Source organism: Pomacea canaliculata, linkage group LG5 (assembly GCF_003073045.1).
Source record: "Pomacea canaliculata isolate SZHN2017 linkage group LG5, ASM307304v1, whole genome shotgun sequence".
Lineage (NCBI taxonomy): Eukaryota > Metazoa > Mollusca > Gastropoda > Architaenioglossa > Ampullariidae > Pomacea > Pomacea canaliculata.
This window is the reverse complement of record NC_037594.1, coordinates 30,634,441-30,647,304: the sequence shown is the minus strand read 5'-3', so window position 1 is coordinate 30,647,304 and position 12,864 is coordinate 30,634,441. Positions and strand designations below refer to the sequence as shown.

General features: G+C 36.3%; 1 protein-coding gene across 10 annotated transcripts in view; it reads left to right on the top strand.

Moving 5' to 3' along the window:
- Positions 1 to 12,864, top strand: part of LOC112563804 (5'-AMP-activated protein kinase subunit gamma-1-like) — a 93,793-nt gene that overhangs the window by 70,000 nt on the left and 10,929 nt on the right. For 8 of the 10 annotated variants that reach the window (XM_025238154.1, XM_025238155.1, XM_025238161.1 and 5 more), the window contains exons 5-10: positions 3,291 to 3,317; positions 6,871 to 6,916; positions 7,187 to 7,290; positions 9,581 to 9,662; positions 10,352 to 10,410; positions 12,064 to 12,102. In XM_025238154.1, coding sequence (XP_025093939.1) covers positions 3,291 to 3,317; positions 6,871 to 6,916; positions 7,187 to 7,290; positions 9,581 to 9,662; positions 10,352 to 10,410; positions 12,064 to 12,102 — 357 coding nt within the window. The remainder of the gene's footprint in view (positions 1 to 3,290; positions 3,318 to 6,870; positions 6,917 to 7,186; positions 7,291 to 9,580; positions 9,663 to 10,351; positions 10,411 to 12,063; positions 12,103 to 12,864) is intronic. The other 2 variants (XM_025238157.1, XM_025238156.1) reach the window with 2 other exon arrangements.

Here is a 12,864-nt window from a genome sequence, read left to right as displayed (position 1 = left end):
TTGGTTTTCAGAATTTACAATGGATTAACTGTGATGAATGCTATGAAGTCGCACTTTTTTGAGACGATCTCTTTGCTGCCAATGAATATCAGCAATAGCAATCACTGCCTTACATTTCCTTATTTGTTCAGCCCTTACAACCACACCCTATGTTTATCTCTGCCACTGTGATTATGCTGAGAATGAATTAGAATGACAACAATTAAGTGTCGTCTGTCTCTGCATGAGGACTAATAAGTGCACCAAGTACAGTTAAGTTGTCATCCTCTCTGCAGGCAAGTTCAAGCAACATCTGAATGTTTGTGATAATCTTGGAAATTCAGCTAATGCCACTTAGTGTAATCAAAACAAATTCGCAAGTAGTCAGTAGTAGCAGAACAGATTATTAACAGAGTCCAAAACATCATCAAAGCTCTTCCAATTTATATTCACATAGATAAGAGATACAATCCGTAAGACATGTTGCTGTCTTTGATATATAAGTAGCCAGCCTGATATCCTTTACATGGCAAACTCACCACTGTAGCTGGACCATCAGTTAGTCGCGGCTCCTGAGAGTGCTAGCACCAATCAGTCATTTCCCTTTGTTGTTCCAGGGAAGAGGTTGGAAGTTCCCATGGAGAATTTTTTACTTGAATTCTAACTAGGTGTGCTACCTAATCTAGTTCTTTGTGTCATGCCTTTCCATTTTTCCATCTGCTGCACACCCGGCTTAGCCAACCTTAGAATCCACAAAAAAGACCCTGCTTTTTCAAAAAATATGTTCCCTGTGGTGTGTTGTTTAACTCTGTCTCACTATGCTGCATGCTACAACTGCTTTAATTCTAGATCTTAATATCCTCTGGATGAGACAGGTCATATTCATTCAATGGATAAATGTTTATTTTATTCATACGATGAGAGTGGGCTTGCAACATGCAAGCATTCGTGGGGACTGGCACAAATGCGGATATGTAAATTTAAAATGAATTTATTTACATAATTTTCACAAATGTGTCAACTCTGTTCTACTCATACCTAGAAAGCTAATACATAGCACCTAATGTTCCTGTGAACTTAAATCAGAACATCCTGCATGTTGCAGAACTGGGACAACGTGTATTAATTAATTACAAGCATATACACTTACATATATACAAGCTTTAGAGTAATGTCATCTGCCTTCCAGCAGGTCCAAAAACAGCAGCAAAATGGCTCTTCCCCCATACTGGGTTGGGTCAGAGCTAATCAACTTGCAACAACCAGCCCTTGGGGAGAAATAGTGCTCTGCCAGGCAGGACCTGTCATCTTAGAACAGAATCTATGGAGAAGGCAGAAGAAGGGGGAAAAGCCATGTCACCTTCGGGCGAAGGCTTTTAGTGTTCTTCTCAGTAGGAGCAGTTACCTTACAGCAACTTTCTCTTTGAAGTGGAGGTGGGAGAGGAAGAAGGGGAAGGAAACTGTCACCTTTATGAAACCAAGCTTTTTTTTAACTATTCTACCTAAATGCAAACACTGCATTATGCCTGCTATTTATACTCAATCTTTGATGCTATGTCACCACTTCCAGCATCATCTGCCTCACAGGACTGGTCACAAATTCTAGTAGTAAGATCTGGTTAGTTTTACAATCATGAGAAATGGCCAGATTCTGTTCAACAATTTCTGGACTGAAATACTAGAGGCAACCATCAGCATGTTGAGGTAGTCATAGACTCTTCACAAGCGCTGGGCTCCAAAAACTGCAGGGAAAGAGTTGTGGAGGCCAGTGACACACCTGTCTGCTAGCTGATAATAAAACATGTCTTGCTTCACACTCATGTATGACACCTTTGCTATGAAGTGACATGGCCAAATCAGACCAGCTTGCCCCATTTCACTGTTGCAAGGGTTTTCTGGTGTACTGAGGGTGGCAACCATGCTTCGTTGATCTTGTGTTCCATGTAGGAGATTCAGCATGGTTTTCTACTTAGTGGTATTGTATCTCTTGGAGATTTATTTGAACATAAAGTAACCTTCTCTTACCGTACCATCTGACATATTTCTGGCTCATTACCTGCCATGCCATGCAAGCTTCTCTTACAAGTCTGACCACCCTCTTGTGATCCCATTCAGCAGTATTTATATGGCTCTTCTTCGTTACAAGGACATTGTTTTATCTGGGCTCAGCCATGCCATCATCCCAGGCAATTTGGGGGAAGACCAGGCCACTAAGACAACCTGCCAGTCACCTGTTTCTTTTCAGTCATTAACTTCATCAGACTGCATCTCTTCTCACAGCCAGTTCTCTGTCACTGTGGCAACACCACTGGGACACCCTGGGCTGGAATAAGAACATGCTATCTTTCTCTGTCGTTCTAACTGCCCTCTCCTTGTCTATTTTATTCAGTGAGAGGAAGTTATCCTTTGCAGACTTTGGATAGACCATACTTCTACCATTCATCACCACCTTTTACTAGGTGATCCCCCACCAGATTGCCCCTGGTGTAAGGCACATTTCACTGTAAGTTTTAATTGTCCTGTATCCAGACTGTTCGCCTGCAATTTGTTTTTTGTACCACCATTGTATCATTGAATCATTGTATACCTTATTAATGGCTGCTCCACCACCAACTGTTTTTGCTTTTTTTTTTTTTTCATTTTTAAGGATGGTAAAACTTTACGATCAGATTTCATGTTTTAGTTCAATTCACAGCCTGTTTTTATGGAAGCCCCACCACACTTTTAACACACTACTTTAGTCTGTTCATTTTCCCTTTTTAGTTTATGTTGTTGAGTGGTATTATTGTATCACTTAAAAGTCTTGTTTTTCACTATTTCAATGAAATGTTACTGTCTCACCATGATGTACTTTTTTATTGCTGATATGGCATAAAACACAACAAATAAACATTCATTGGTTTATAAAATCAGCTGTTCTCTGAGAAGCACAGCATGTGTACTGTGCAGGATGATGATGCACACCTATACACAGTTTGTGAATGGGAGTACAATGCATCCAAAAGTTCTTGTCATCTTCTGTCTCTCACTATCTCACTTTATTTCTTTCTCCAGCAGTAAATTTTCAAATCATAGAAGTGACAAGACATTTAAAGATTATGCATAGATGGTGTTATGCTCTTCTGATGTCTTTAGTGTCTATTATTTATGCATATATCTAATGTATTTACTGTTTTCTCGTGTCGATGCATGTGTGCATGTTTAAGGCCAGGAGTAAGTCTGCGGGAAGTTGGTTTCACATTGTGTAGCAGCAAGTATTTTTCGTTTGATCTAGTCGCAATGCTTACCGACCTTGTGCTTTGTCACTCCAGAACAGGATCCGCGGCAAGGAGAGCACGGTAACTATGATTCTTTGTAGAGCAACACAGCTTTTTCTTTCTTAAGGCTAACTCGTAATGGTTTGCTTGTTGTTGGTTTCCTTTTCTTAATGTTCAGGGTTGTCAGATTTTCAAGTACTGAATGTGGTTCTTGATTTCACAGAAGTGCAACCCAATGACGACGCACTTGTGCAGTGTAGCATGTGGCATGGTCAGTAGAATGTATGTTGATGCTCATTATTTTTCCACAATTTCACATCTTAACCTTTTCACCAACAGGCCACTTTGATTTGCAAGTGGACTGCTTACCACAGGCTGATGCCAGTGGTTACAGGTTACAATGTTGCAGTGTGCACGTCTTGGATAGAAAGGGAAACAACACTGTGTAGGCAACACTGAGGACAAAGAGGACAGGAAGTGAACCTTTGCTTGCTTATAAGTCTTCAGTTTTAACTGCTTATTTTGCTGGGTTAACTGCATTCAGGATTTATTTTATGTAACGTTAATGTGGTTTTTAGACTTTGCAAAAAAACAAAAATAGGAACTAGATAGAAGAAGATAGAAGAAGACAGATAAAACAAACAAAAACCACACACAAAAAGAAAAGCAAGAGTATTTGTGATGGACTAGTGTTTTGCAACATCTTTGATGGGAATTACCAATTTTGAAAAAATAATTGTACTTTTTTAAATATTCAGCATAGCTTCACTAACTAGATCAATACTGTCACATGTAAACGGGTACGTACAGAATATGGGCATTTAAATGATAATTTCATTGTCATGGTTGTTTTTAATATGAAACATAAAGCACATTCATTTTATATCTTGGGAAAGTAAAATATCAAAGAAGCAAGACAAAAGATAAGAAAGAGCAAGCCGTTGTCATCACTGAATATGGCATTCTGTGTCTATTGAGCATCTGGGACGAATGCTTTAGTGCTTTTTCCTGATTGCCAGAGTTCATTGACCTATAAAACATATTTCATCTTTAGCATATCCTTTTGTACACCATTATAAATTTTCACTGATGGGTTATAATTTGTTCTTGTTGATTAGTTTCATTTCTTTTTTGTTGTTTGTACGTCTGTTCTTTTCTTTGTTATAGTTTTGTAAGTTATCTGTTGTACCTATTTTCTACATGTGTTACACTCGTTTAAATTATTTAGGAGTTGAGCTTTCACTATATCTGTTGTATGAGAGATTAGTTACCACAGGACTGCAGCTCCATGGAAACTCTAGAGATGTGACTTGCACATAACTTGTGTGATCAGCTTTTTGTTAGTATTTCGGCAGTCTGTTGTGTAACTTGAAATTATTTTTGGACCTGATAGTTCTTGTTCCTCATGATTGCATGGGCTTATTTATATTAGGTACTGCGTTGCAGCACTTTCCTGTGGTTCTTTACACTTTATTCAAGAGAAACATTTGCTGAGCGATCCATCGTCATAAATTGAGGTTGAGAATGTACTGCTTGTCCAGCACGATTTAGTAGTCAGAAAAAACAAAGAATTAGCCAAAAAGACTGACTGTAGCAAAAGATTTCACTATGTTTTATGAATCTTCCAACATCTTGTTGCCACAATTGTGAAATCTATCCTTTTTGATTAAGTTTTTATGGCAGTCAGTTCAACAAATAAACAAGTGTAGACCTTTATTGAGATATTCTGCATTCATGTCCACATGGAAACACGCATTGATATTTTCTTGATTTGTCTGCTGAGCTTATGCTAACCCTAGCTGCATATGATTAGTTCTTGGCTGCCCGTTTCAACTGACAGTGATGAAATGGACCAGCCTTTAAAAAATACTTTTATGACGACTTAGTTAAAATAGTATAAACAAAGTCAACTTGTCACTAATGTCCAAGATCTCTAATCAGCACAATCCTGGCTCTAGTAGACCTTTATGGAAAAGTTTTCAATCAATAGATCTTGCCATTTACGACTTCCTTAATTTAGTAAATGTGCCCTTGGTATAACCTTTCCATTTTTTGTGGTGACAAGTCCCTTGTGTGCAAATTGTAGTGTGTATAACAGCTAACTCTCTTGTTATTGTTGATGTGCTATATTTTGCCTTTTTTTAAAGTTGGTGCTGAGCCCTAAACATATAGTGTTTATTGCTAGATGCTGATTGATGTCATATTTTCCTATTTCACAATTACTAGTTGGGTGTATTCTGTGTCTTCTTGCACAGTTAAGTGCCGTAAGAAAAAAAAAGCGTCTTGTTTTATGTGTATGTAAGAAGTTTTTGTGATAACATCTTTCTTTTTCTGCCCACCACTGTACACTGGAATGTTTACATACTGCATGATATAGTGAGAAATTTATAGTTTTTCATATTTTCTTTTTAATATTTCTTCTTTAGATTCTTTTTATTTCATCTTATTAGCAAAACTAGTCACCATCCGAATAACCCCTCAATAGAGCATTGTGCATTAGGGTGTAGTAATATCATGGATTTTGAGGCACATTTGAGGTTTTGTACAATTCACTATCCTGATTTCAAATATGAAAAAGATTTGCTCTGTGATAAACAGAACACCTCCCTATTTCCACAATATTCAGTCAGAATATCAATCTGCTATTTTGACTCGAAATGTTTTGTATTTAAAATCATTATTTTCTTGACAAAAAAAGGAAGCATTTAGTTTAAGAAAACATTTTTTGCATATTTTGGGCAGAATAAAGGAGGTGTTCTGCTCATTGCAGATTTCTTTGCTTTACATTTTTAAACTCAGCATAGTTAGTTGTACAAAACCCCATATGTGCCTGTTGATCCATTACAGTTCATTGGATGACACTACACCCTATTGTACATTATGTTGACTGTTTTAGGGCCTGTCAGTATTTTTTTTTTTAAGTCATGAGAAGAATGCATGCTGTATATTCTCAGTACAGAAACCATCTAAGTGTAAAATAAAGCTTTTTTTGTCATTTTTCCTTCTATTGAAATTTGATTTTTCTCTCATTCCAAGCAGTTTTTAACCTGAAGGCAGATATTTTATGCCAAGGTTCATGGTGTACACTTTTGTAACACTGGAATTTGTAATTAGTGTTATTGATCACAAATTTTAAAGATGGTAATTGCATGAATTTTTTTTTTTTAGGGGGGGGGGGTTTGGCATGTCATACAGGTTGGGAGAAGTGGTCCTATCTCAAACTATTGTTTTCACATGCAGAAGTAATGTCCTTCTTTTTTTGTCTGTCTTTCTTTCATTGGAGACAAATAAAAACAAAATTTAGAAAATAGCATTTTTTCCATTTTGATCAGATTAATGGAGATCGTTGAATTGTGATGATGTGCTTTTAGATCGCATTTTTCCAACATTTTGTCCACTTTTTTTTACACATATAGGAGACTTTTGAACTACACATGAATATACACTAAACACTTAACCTAAGTACATATTTACATGTCCTATGTCAAGTATACTGGTAGTAATGCTATTATGCTATTCAAGAGATAACTGATTGGGAGTCATTGTTTCTGGAGAAATTGCTTTTCTTGAAAGCGGTGTAACAACATTTGTTATATCAGTAGTATTCAGTATTCTTTCTTGCCCTTTTTTCCAGCTGAGCATGGAATCTGACACAGAGCGGATGGAGATTGAAGATCTGGGTAAGATTTGTTTTGCTGATTGACACACAGGCACTTATTAACAATACACTGATTGGCAGGTTGCTTTGATAGCTATTGTTGCTAGCCATTTTGATGAATACCTTTTTTAACACTGACCAACCAAGCATGATTTATCATTTGGTTGTATCACACCGTGAAAGCAGCATCTAATGGCACAAAGTGCCACATTTAGGAGTTTGGCAGTAGGATAGATGGTGTCAGCTTTGACCACGATTCCTCAAACTGTAATCAAAAACACTTCTTTTGCAGATGAAAATGAAGAGCAAGTATATTCCAAGTTTATGAGGGCTCACAAGTGCTACGACCTCATACCAACAAGTTCCAAGTTGGTCATATTTGACACACAACTTAATGTGAGTAGAGAGGGTTGTTAATGCTGACAACAGAATATGTATCTTTGGTTTTATTTTTTAAAATAGATTTTTCTGTTCTTTATTATATCACTTAGAGACGGTCATTGGGATCTGTGTTGTGTCCTACATTCTATACCAGCGTACAAGAACCAAAAAGCATTTATAAAGCTGCTAAATGTAAATCTGGATTATCAGATGGAAATACTGAAAATCTAGTTTGAGTTTACAAAGTAATTAGGATAGTGTCGGATTCATAAATCCGGCCATTTGGAAAATGAGGGAAGGTAATGTTTGTGAAATAATACATTCTCAGCTCACCTTCCATTATCTTGTCAACCCTACCTCTCACCAGATTTTGTGACAGAACAGATTTCCCCACAAATTATTAATATTATTATTCATTTTATTATGGATCATATGCTGTCACCCTTACCTCTCACCCTACATTTGTGTTGAATGAATGGTCATAGACACATTGAAATATTGCCTATCAAGTAGCTCCAGTAGTATATTTCAGGTTTTTGCTTTTTGGAAGTAATCAGAAGTTAAAAATCTCTTTATTTTCCAGTTGCACCTTTAGGCACAATAACTTAATTAGAGATATTGTGAATCTCTTTTATGGATATTTCTGGGGTTTGTAGTGCATAGAATTATTTCTCAGTGGTAATTTCTCCTAGGTTATTTAAGAGCAGTGTGTGTAGAGGGATGGAGATATCTTATGATTGTGAAGTGGCTCTAGAGACTAGTAAAAGAAATAATCTCAAAGTTGGTAAATAAAAATACATCGTTCATATTTTTTTTATAGAGTACGCATGTATCACATTGATGCTGAGACTGACATTAGTGTGCCAAGGCTGCAGCTAGTGGGAGGTGGTAGAATACACATAATTAGGTGTATTCATGGTAATGACTACAGTGCCATGCTGACCTATCTTGTGCACATGAATGATGGGAGATTGCAAGACTTGTTTCTCACAAATAGAATGTGTGTTTGATACAAACAAACTCGAGTGAATACATGTCTCAGCTTAATTGCAGTGGTTTTGTAGACATTTATAGTAAGGTACTCTGCTAGACTGAGTATTCTTTAGTGATCACATTATTTTGGGGGAGTTTGTGTTAAAAGGAAGCTGATTGTGCACAGTGAGAGTTATTCAGATTGAGTGGCTTTTCTCAGTTATGAGAAAAACAATTTATGGCCAGTTGGCCATTCACATACATGCTTATGTACGCATCCAAATATGTGCATTAGGGTGTAGCTTCATCCATTGATTGTAACAGATGAATAGGCACATTTGGGGTTTTGTACAACCAGTTATGCTGGAAAATGTATAGCAAAGAAATCTGCAGCGAGCAGAACACCTCCTTTTTTCTGCCCAAAAAACACACAAAGAGCATTTTTTTAAACTAAAGGTTCCTTTTTTTGTCAAAAGTTCTATGTGTAATAAATGCAAGAAAAAAATCAGTTTCTAATAATATTTGCACTGTCACTTGGGGAACGTTGTACTGGTTGCTGTCCTTCATAGATGGAAATTAATGTCCAACTTGCAAACGAGTTGGAAGTTCAGTCAAGGAAAGTTCTGACAATGGACTACCAAAGATACTATGGCTAGAAGCTGACCTTGTCTTAAGGCTACTCATTATATTGTCATACAACTACTGAGAGTTTTACTATGATTCTATTCACCCACTATAGATGTATCTCAGTGTCCTGTTCAGTTACTTTATATCTCACTGTATCACTATTCACTAGTACGACTGGATCACTAATACGACCCTCACTGTCACAGAAGACGTGCTTATATACTACATGCACAGGTAAGTTGAAGGTTCCAGAAGGAACTCGATATAGCTCGAACGTTCTACAATAGTCTAGGCTGATGTAGAATGATGTCATGATTGCTACATGTGACATCGTCATTATGATTAATGCACTGAGCTGAATCGTAATAGTATTTCATATCATCAATAAATATCTACTACAAAGAAATATCCAAAAAGGAAATAAAAAAAAGTTCAGGTCATTCAGAAATAATGATTTTAAAAACAAAATATTTCAAATAAACAGATCAAAATTCTGACTGAAGGACATTTCTTGTGGTAATAAGGAGGTGTTCTGTTTATCGCAGGGCAAAATCTTTTTCATATTTGAAATCAGGATAGTGAATTGCACATGAAATGTGTGTCATAACTGCTGGCATCACTGTACCCTAATATGCATGTACGGGCTTAAAATCATTGGTTAACAAGCTGTGAAGAAGTTTGACTCTAAAGAATACTACACTTGCAGGTCAAGAAAGCCTTCTTTGCACTGGTTTATAATGGAGTTCGTGCTGCACCACTCTGGGACAGTGCCAAGCAAGATTATGTTGGTTAGTGCATGTTTTCTTTAAAAACAGATAAAACAATGTTATCTTGTCATCATATCTTGGAGACATAAAATTATTAACGGGGCAGTTGGGGGCACAACGGCTAAGGCACCTTTAAACATTTCAGTGAGAATCGGGTGTGTGGGTTCAGATCTCTGCTCTGATATCTTTTTCTCTTCATGCGACACCTGTTCACAGGGCTGATAGTGTTTGTTTAGGTAGTCTGTATCTGTGTGTGCATGTCTGACTGATTTTGTAAGGAATATTTAACGCTTACTAAGAAAGTGTGCTTGTGCTTCCGATAAAGTACATTGAGCCTTCCTTCATGGCAAGGGGTAAGGAGATGTACAAATAAAACATTATTCTTATTCCGTAAACATGATATTCATCTTATTTAGATGTTTTGAAATTATATTTAGATAATTTTCTCCTTTGAAAAAGTTTCTTTGTGTTTAGATTTTATGCTTATTGTCATTCATGTATTTGGTCAGCTGTTATGTCTGATTGGCTGTACATGTAGAAAAATTAACCTAACAGATCAAGTTGCTTTAAGTCTGATGATAAAAGAGATGATCCAAAGCTAAAACAGAGTAAAATTGTTAAATGATTTTATTTGAATAAACTAATTTGTAGTCTGACAGTATCTTTTAATTGTTCATATTTTAAACTTTTACTTTTATGTTCCTGTGCAGGAATGTTGACAATCACTGATTTCATCAACATCCTCAAAATGTACTACAAGTCCCCAGAGGTAAGAGACACTTTTCTGAATGACAGTTATTGGTGGTGGCCTTTTAACTCATTAAATGGCCAAATCAAGGCAATTGAGCTGTTGCTATAAAGATGTTTGCAACTTTGGGTGCAACTGTACAGGAAGAGTTAATGTAAAAGGGGAGATAAAAGATATTAGACTTGATACTTTGGGGGATTTTGTTTTTATGTTAATGTTGTCTGCTGTACTGTAAAATGTTTTTTTTGAGGTTTATTTATCAAGCAGCTTTAAATGGAGGCACTTCCTGATATTCCCGCATGAGATGGAATCATTTTTTCCTTCCTTGCAGAGGATCCTAGTTTTTGAAACATTGATATACTTGTAGATTATGTCTTGACAATTTAGCCAAAGCTCTCTTGTGCACAAAGATGGTAATTACTCCCCTGGTATAAATCTTTTTACTAGAATCATGAGCAACCAATTTTATAAATACTATTTTTGGGGAAGAAAGGCTTTCTGTGCAAAATATCACTTAGCTGCATCATTTTTAAACTGAAATTTCTGTGCATGCCACATAGCAGTGACAGCATTAACTGATTCACCCTCACAAATGCTTGCAATCACCACTCGGAGCCTTAGGTGGACAACAGTTAGTTGGACCACAAGCTAGTGGTTAACAGTATGAAGATAAAATATACTAACAATAAAAAAAATTAATAAAATGATTAAGATCTACACAGGATAGACTAAGTGGCTGGCTTGCCACTGGACAAATACATAAACATATATATATAGCAGTTAACTGTCTGAAAGGGTGCAGGGACATGCTAATCTCTCACATTGTTAAAAAAAATGTTAACACTACAAACCACTATGGGAATTTAAGAAAGGGGAGAGTCACAGCCTCCTGGAAACAACAGGCAGCTGATGGTCTCAGTGACATCACATGGCTGCTGTGAGGAATCTTTGCAGATAAAAGATGAGACTATTCATTTACCACTTCTGTTGTAGCCAAAGTATATTCTTCCTCAGCTTTTAAATGAAGCATTTATTATCTCCGTACTATTAGCTATTTTTTTATGAAAAAGGCACATTGTACATTTGATGTAAATGCTGCAGCAAGGCAAGCCTCCAAGGGTGCAGCTGCATTTAGTTAAGCACATCTGGCGATTTCTAGACTAGTCTTGAATCTTAAATGACCCTTACCTGATGTTTCTAGCCATGTTGGTTGTTATAAACAGATGGATGGATTTTCCCGAGGGATTAATTTAGGGGCTTTTGTGCCCAAAAATAACACTTGTCAACTTTGCTCATTTAGCATTGGGTGGGGGTTACCATGCATTTTTAAAAAAAAAGCTTTTATGCCACGTATTTATTGATCTCTTTGTGCACAAAACTGCAGGCTTTAATATTTCTGCTTCAAGTGTGTTGATCATTTATTTACTGAGTTTCAGCAAATACTAATTAATTTTAATATTAACTGTGTTACTATTTCATTTTGACAATATAGTGAGCATGATGCAGTTTCATTTTTGTTTTATTTTGTACTAAGAACATTCAAATAGTGCCAGAACACAAACCATGCACTGGCATGCACTCATGAGCAGAGTTTGGGACAGTTTACTATTAAAATTGTGTTTGTACATATTTATAACACTGTTTGGCTTTTTTGAATTTTTATCTACTTTGTAGAAGTCAGCAACCAGTGAGACAGCTGAGCCAGCAGCAACGGTAGCTTTATCTAAGCCTGCTGCCAGACTCCCTTAGTAGTCTGCTCTTTTTGGCTTTTGTCTCCTAATACTTGGCTTTTGATAATATGGTGTTCCCCTTGGCTATTATTGTCAGGGCAAAACTTATATGGTGCTTTTCATGCATTTTATAATTAGTGGAAGTGTAATCACACTTTACACTGATGGTATATCTGAATACAAAATTAACAAATGTGCAACTGAGGCTGATGTGAATACTTAGCCTTTGTAATGAGAATTTTATCGAAACAAAAATTTAGAACATTGATAAAAGAATCTGGCACAGTAACTTAACATGGAGAACAGACGAGGATTTATACAGTTTTTTAATTTGCCTTTCAAAAATGTAGCGATCACAAGAAACCATCAAGTTGTGTGTACCTGATGTGGGGAATACTCAACTCTGTCATGTTATTTATGTTTTCCTGTAACATTTAAAATATTGCTGCATGTCGCCCCCAGCTTTGTGATTTATTAAGCCTTTTTTTATTTAGTTGTTTCTTTGTCTTTTTTTTATGTGGCGTCCATCATTTTATTGGGCCTAGAGTCCAAGATTTATTTCTTAGAATGTTTTATTGTCGGTACTTATAGGGAGAGAACTATGGTTATTCACAGCTTTGGCTTTCATGTTCATTTTCTCACCATTAATCACATGTTTGCGTTTTGTCTGAAGACTGAACAAAAGAAAAGAATTGTCAGGAAAAATGTAGTTTTTAGAAATGACAAGAGAAGAGTATAAAAATAC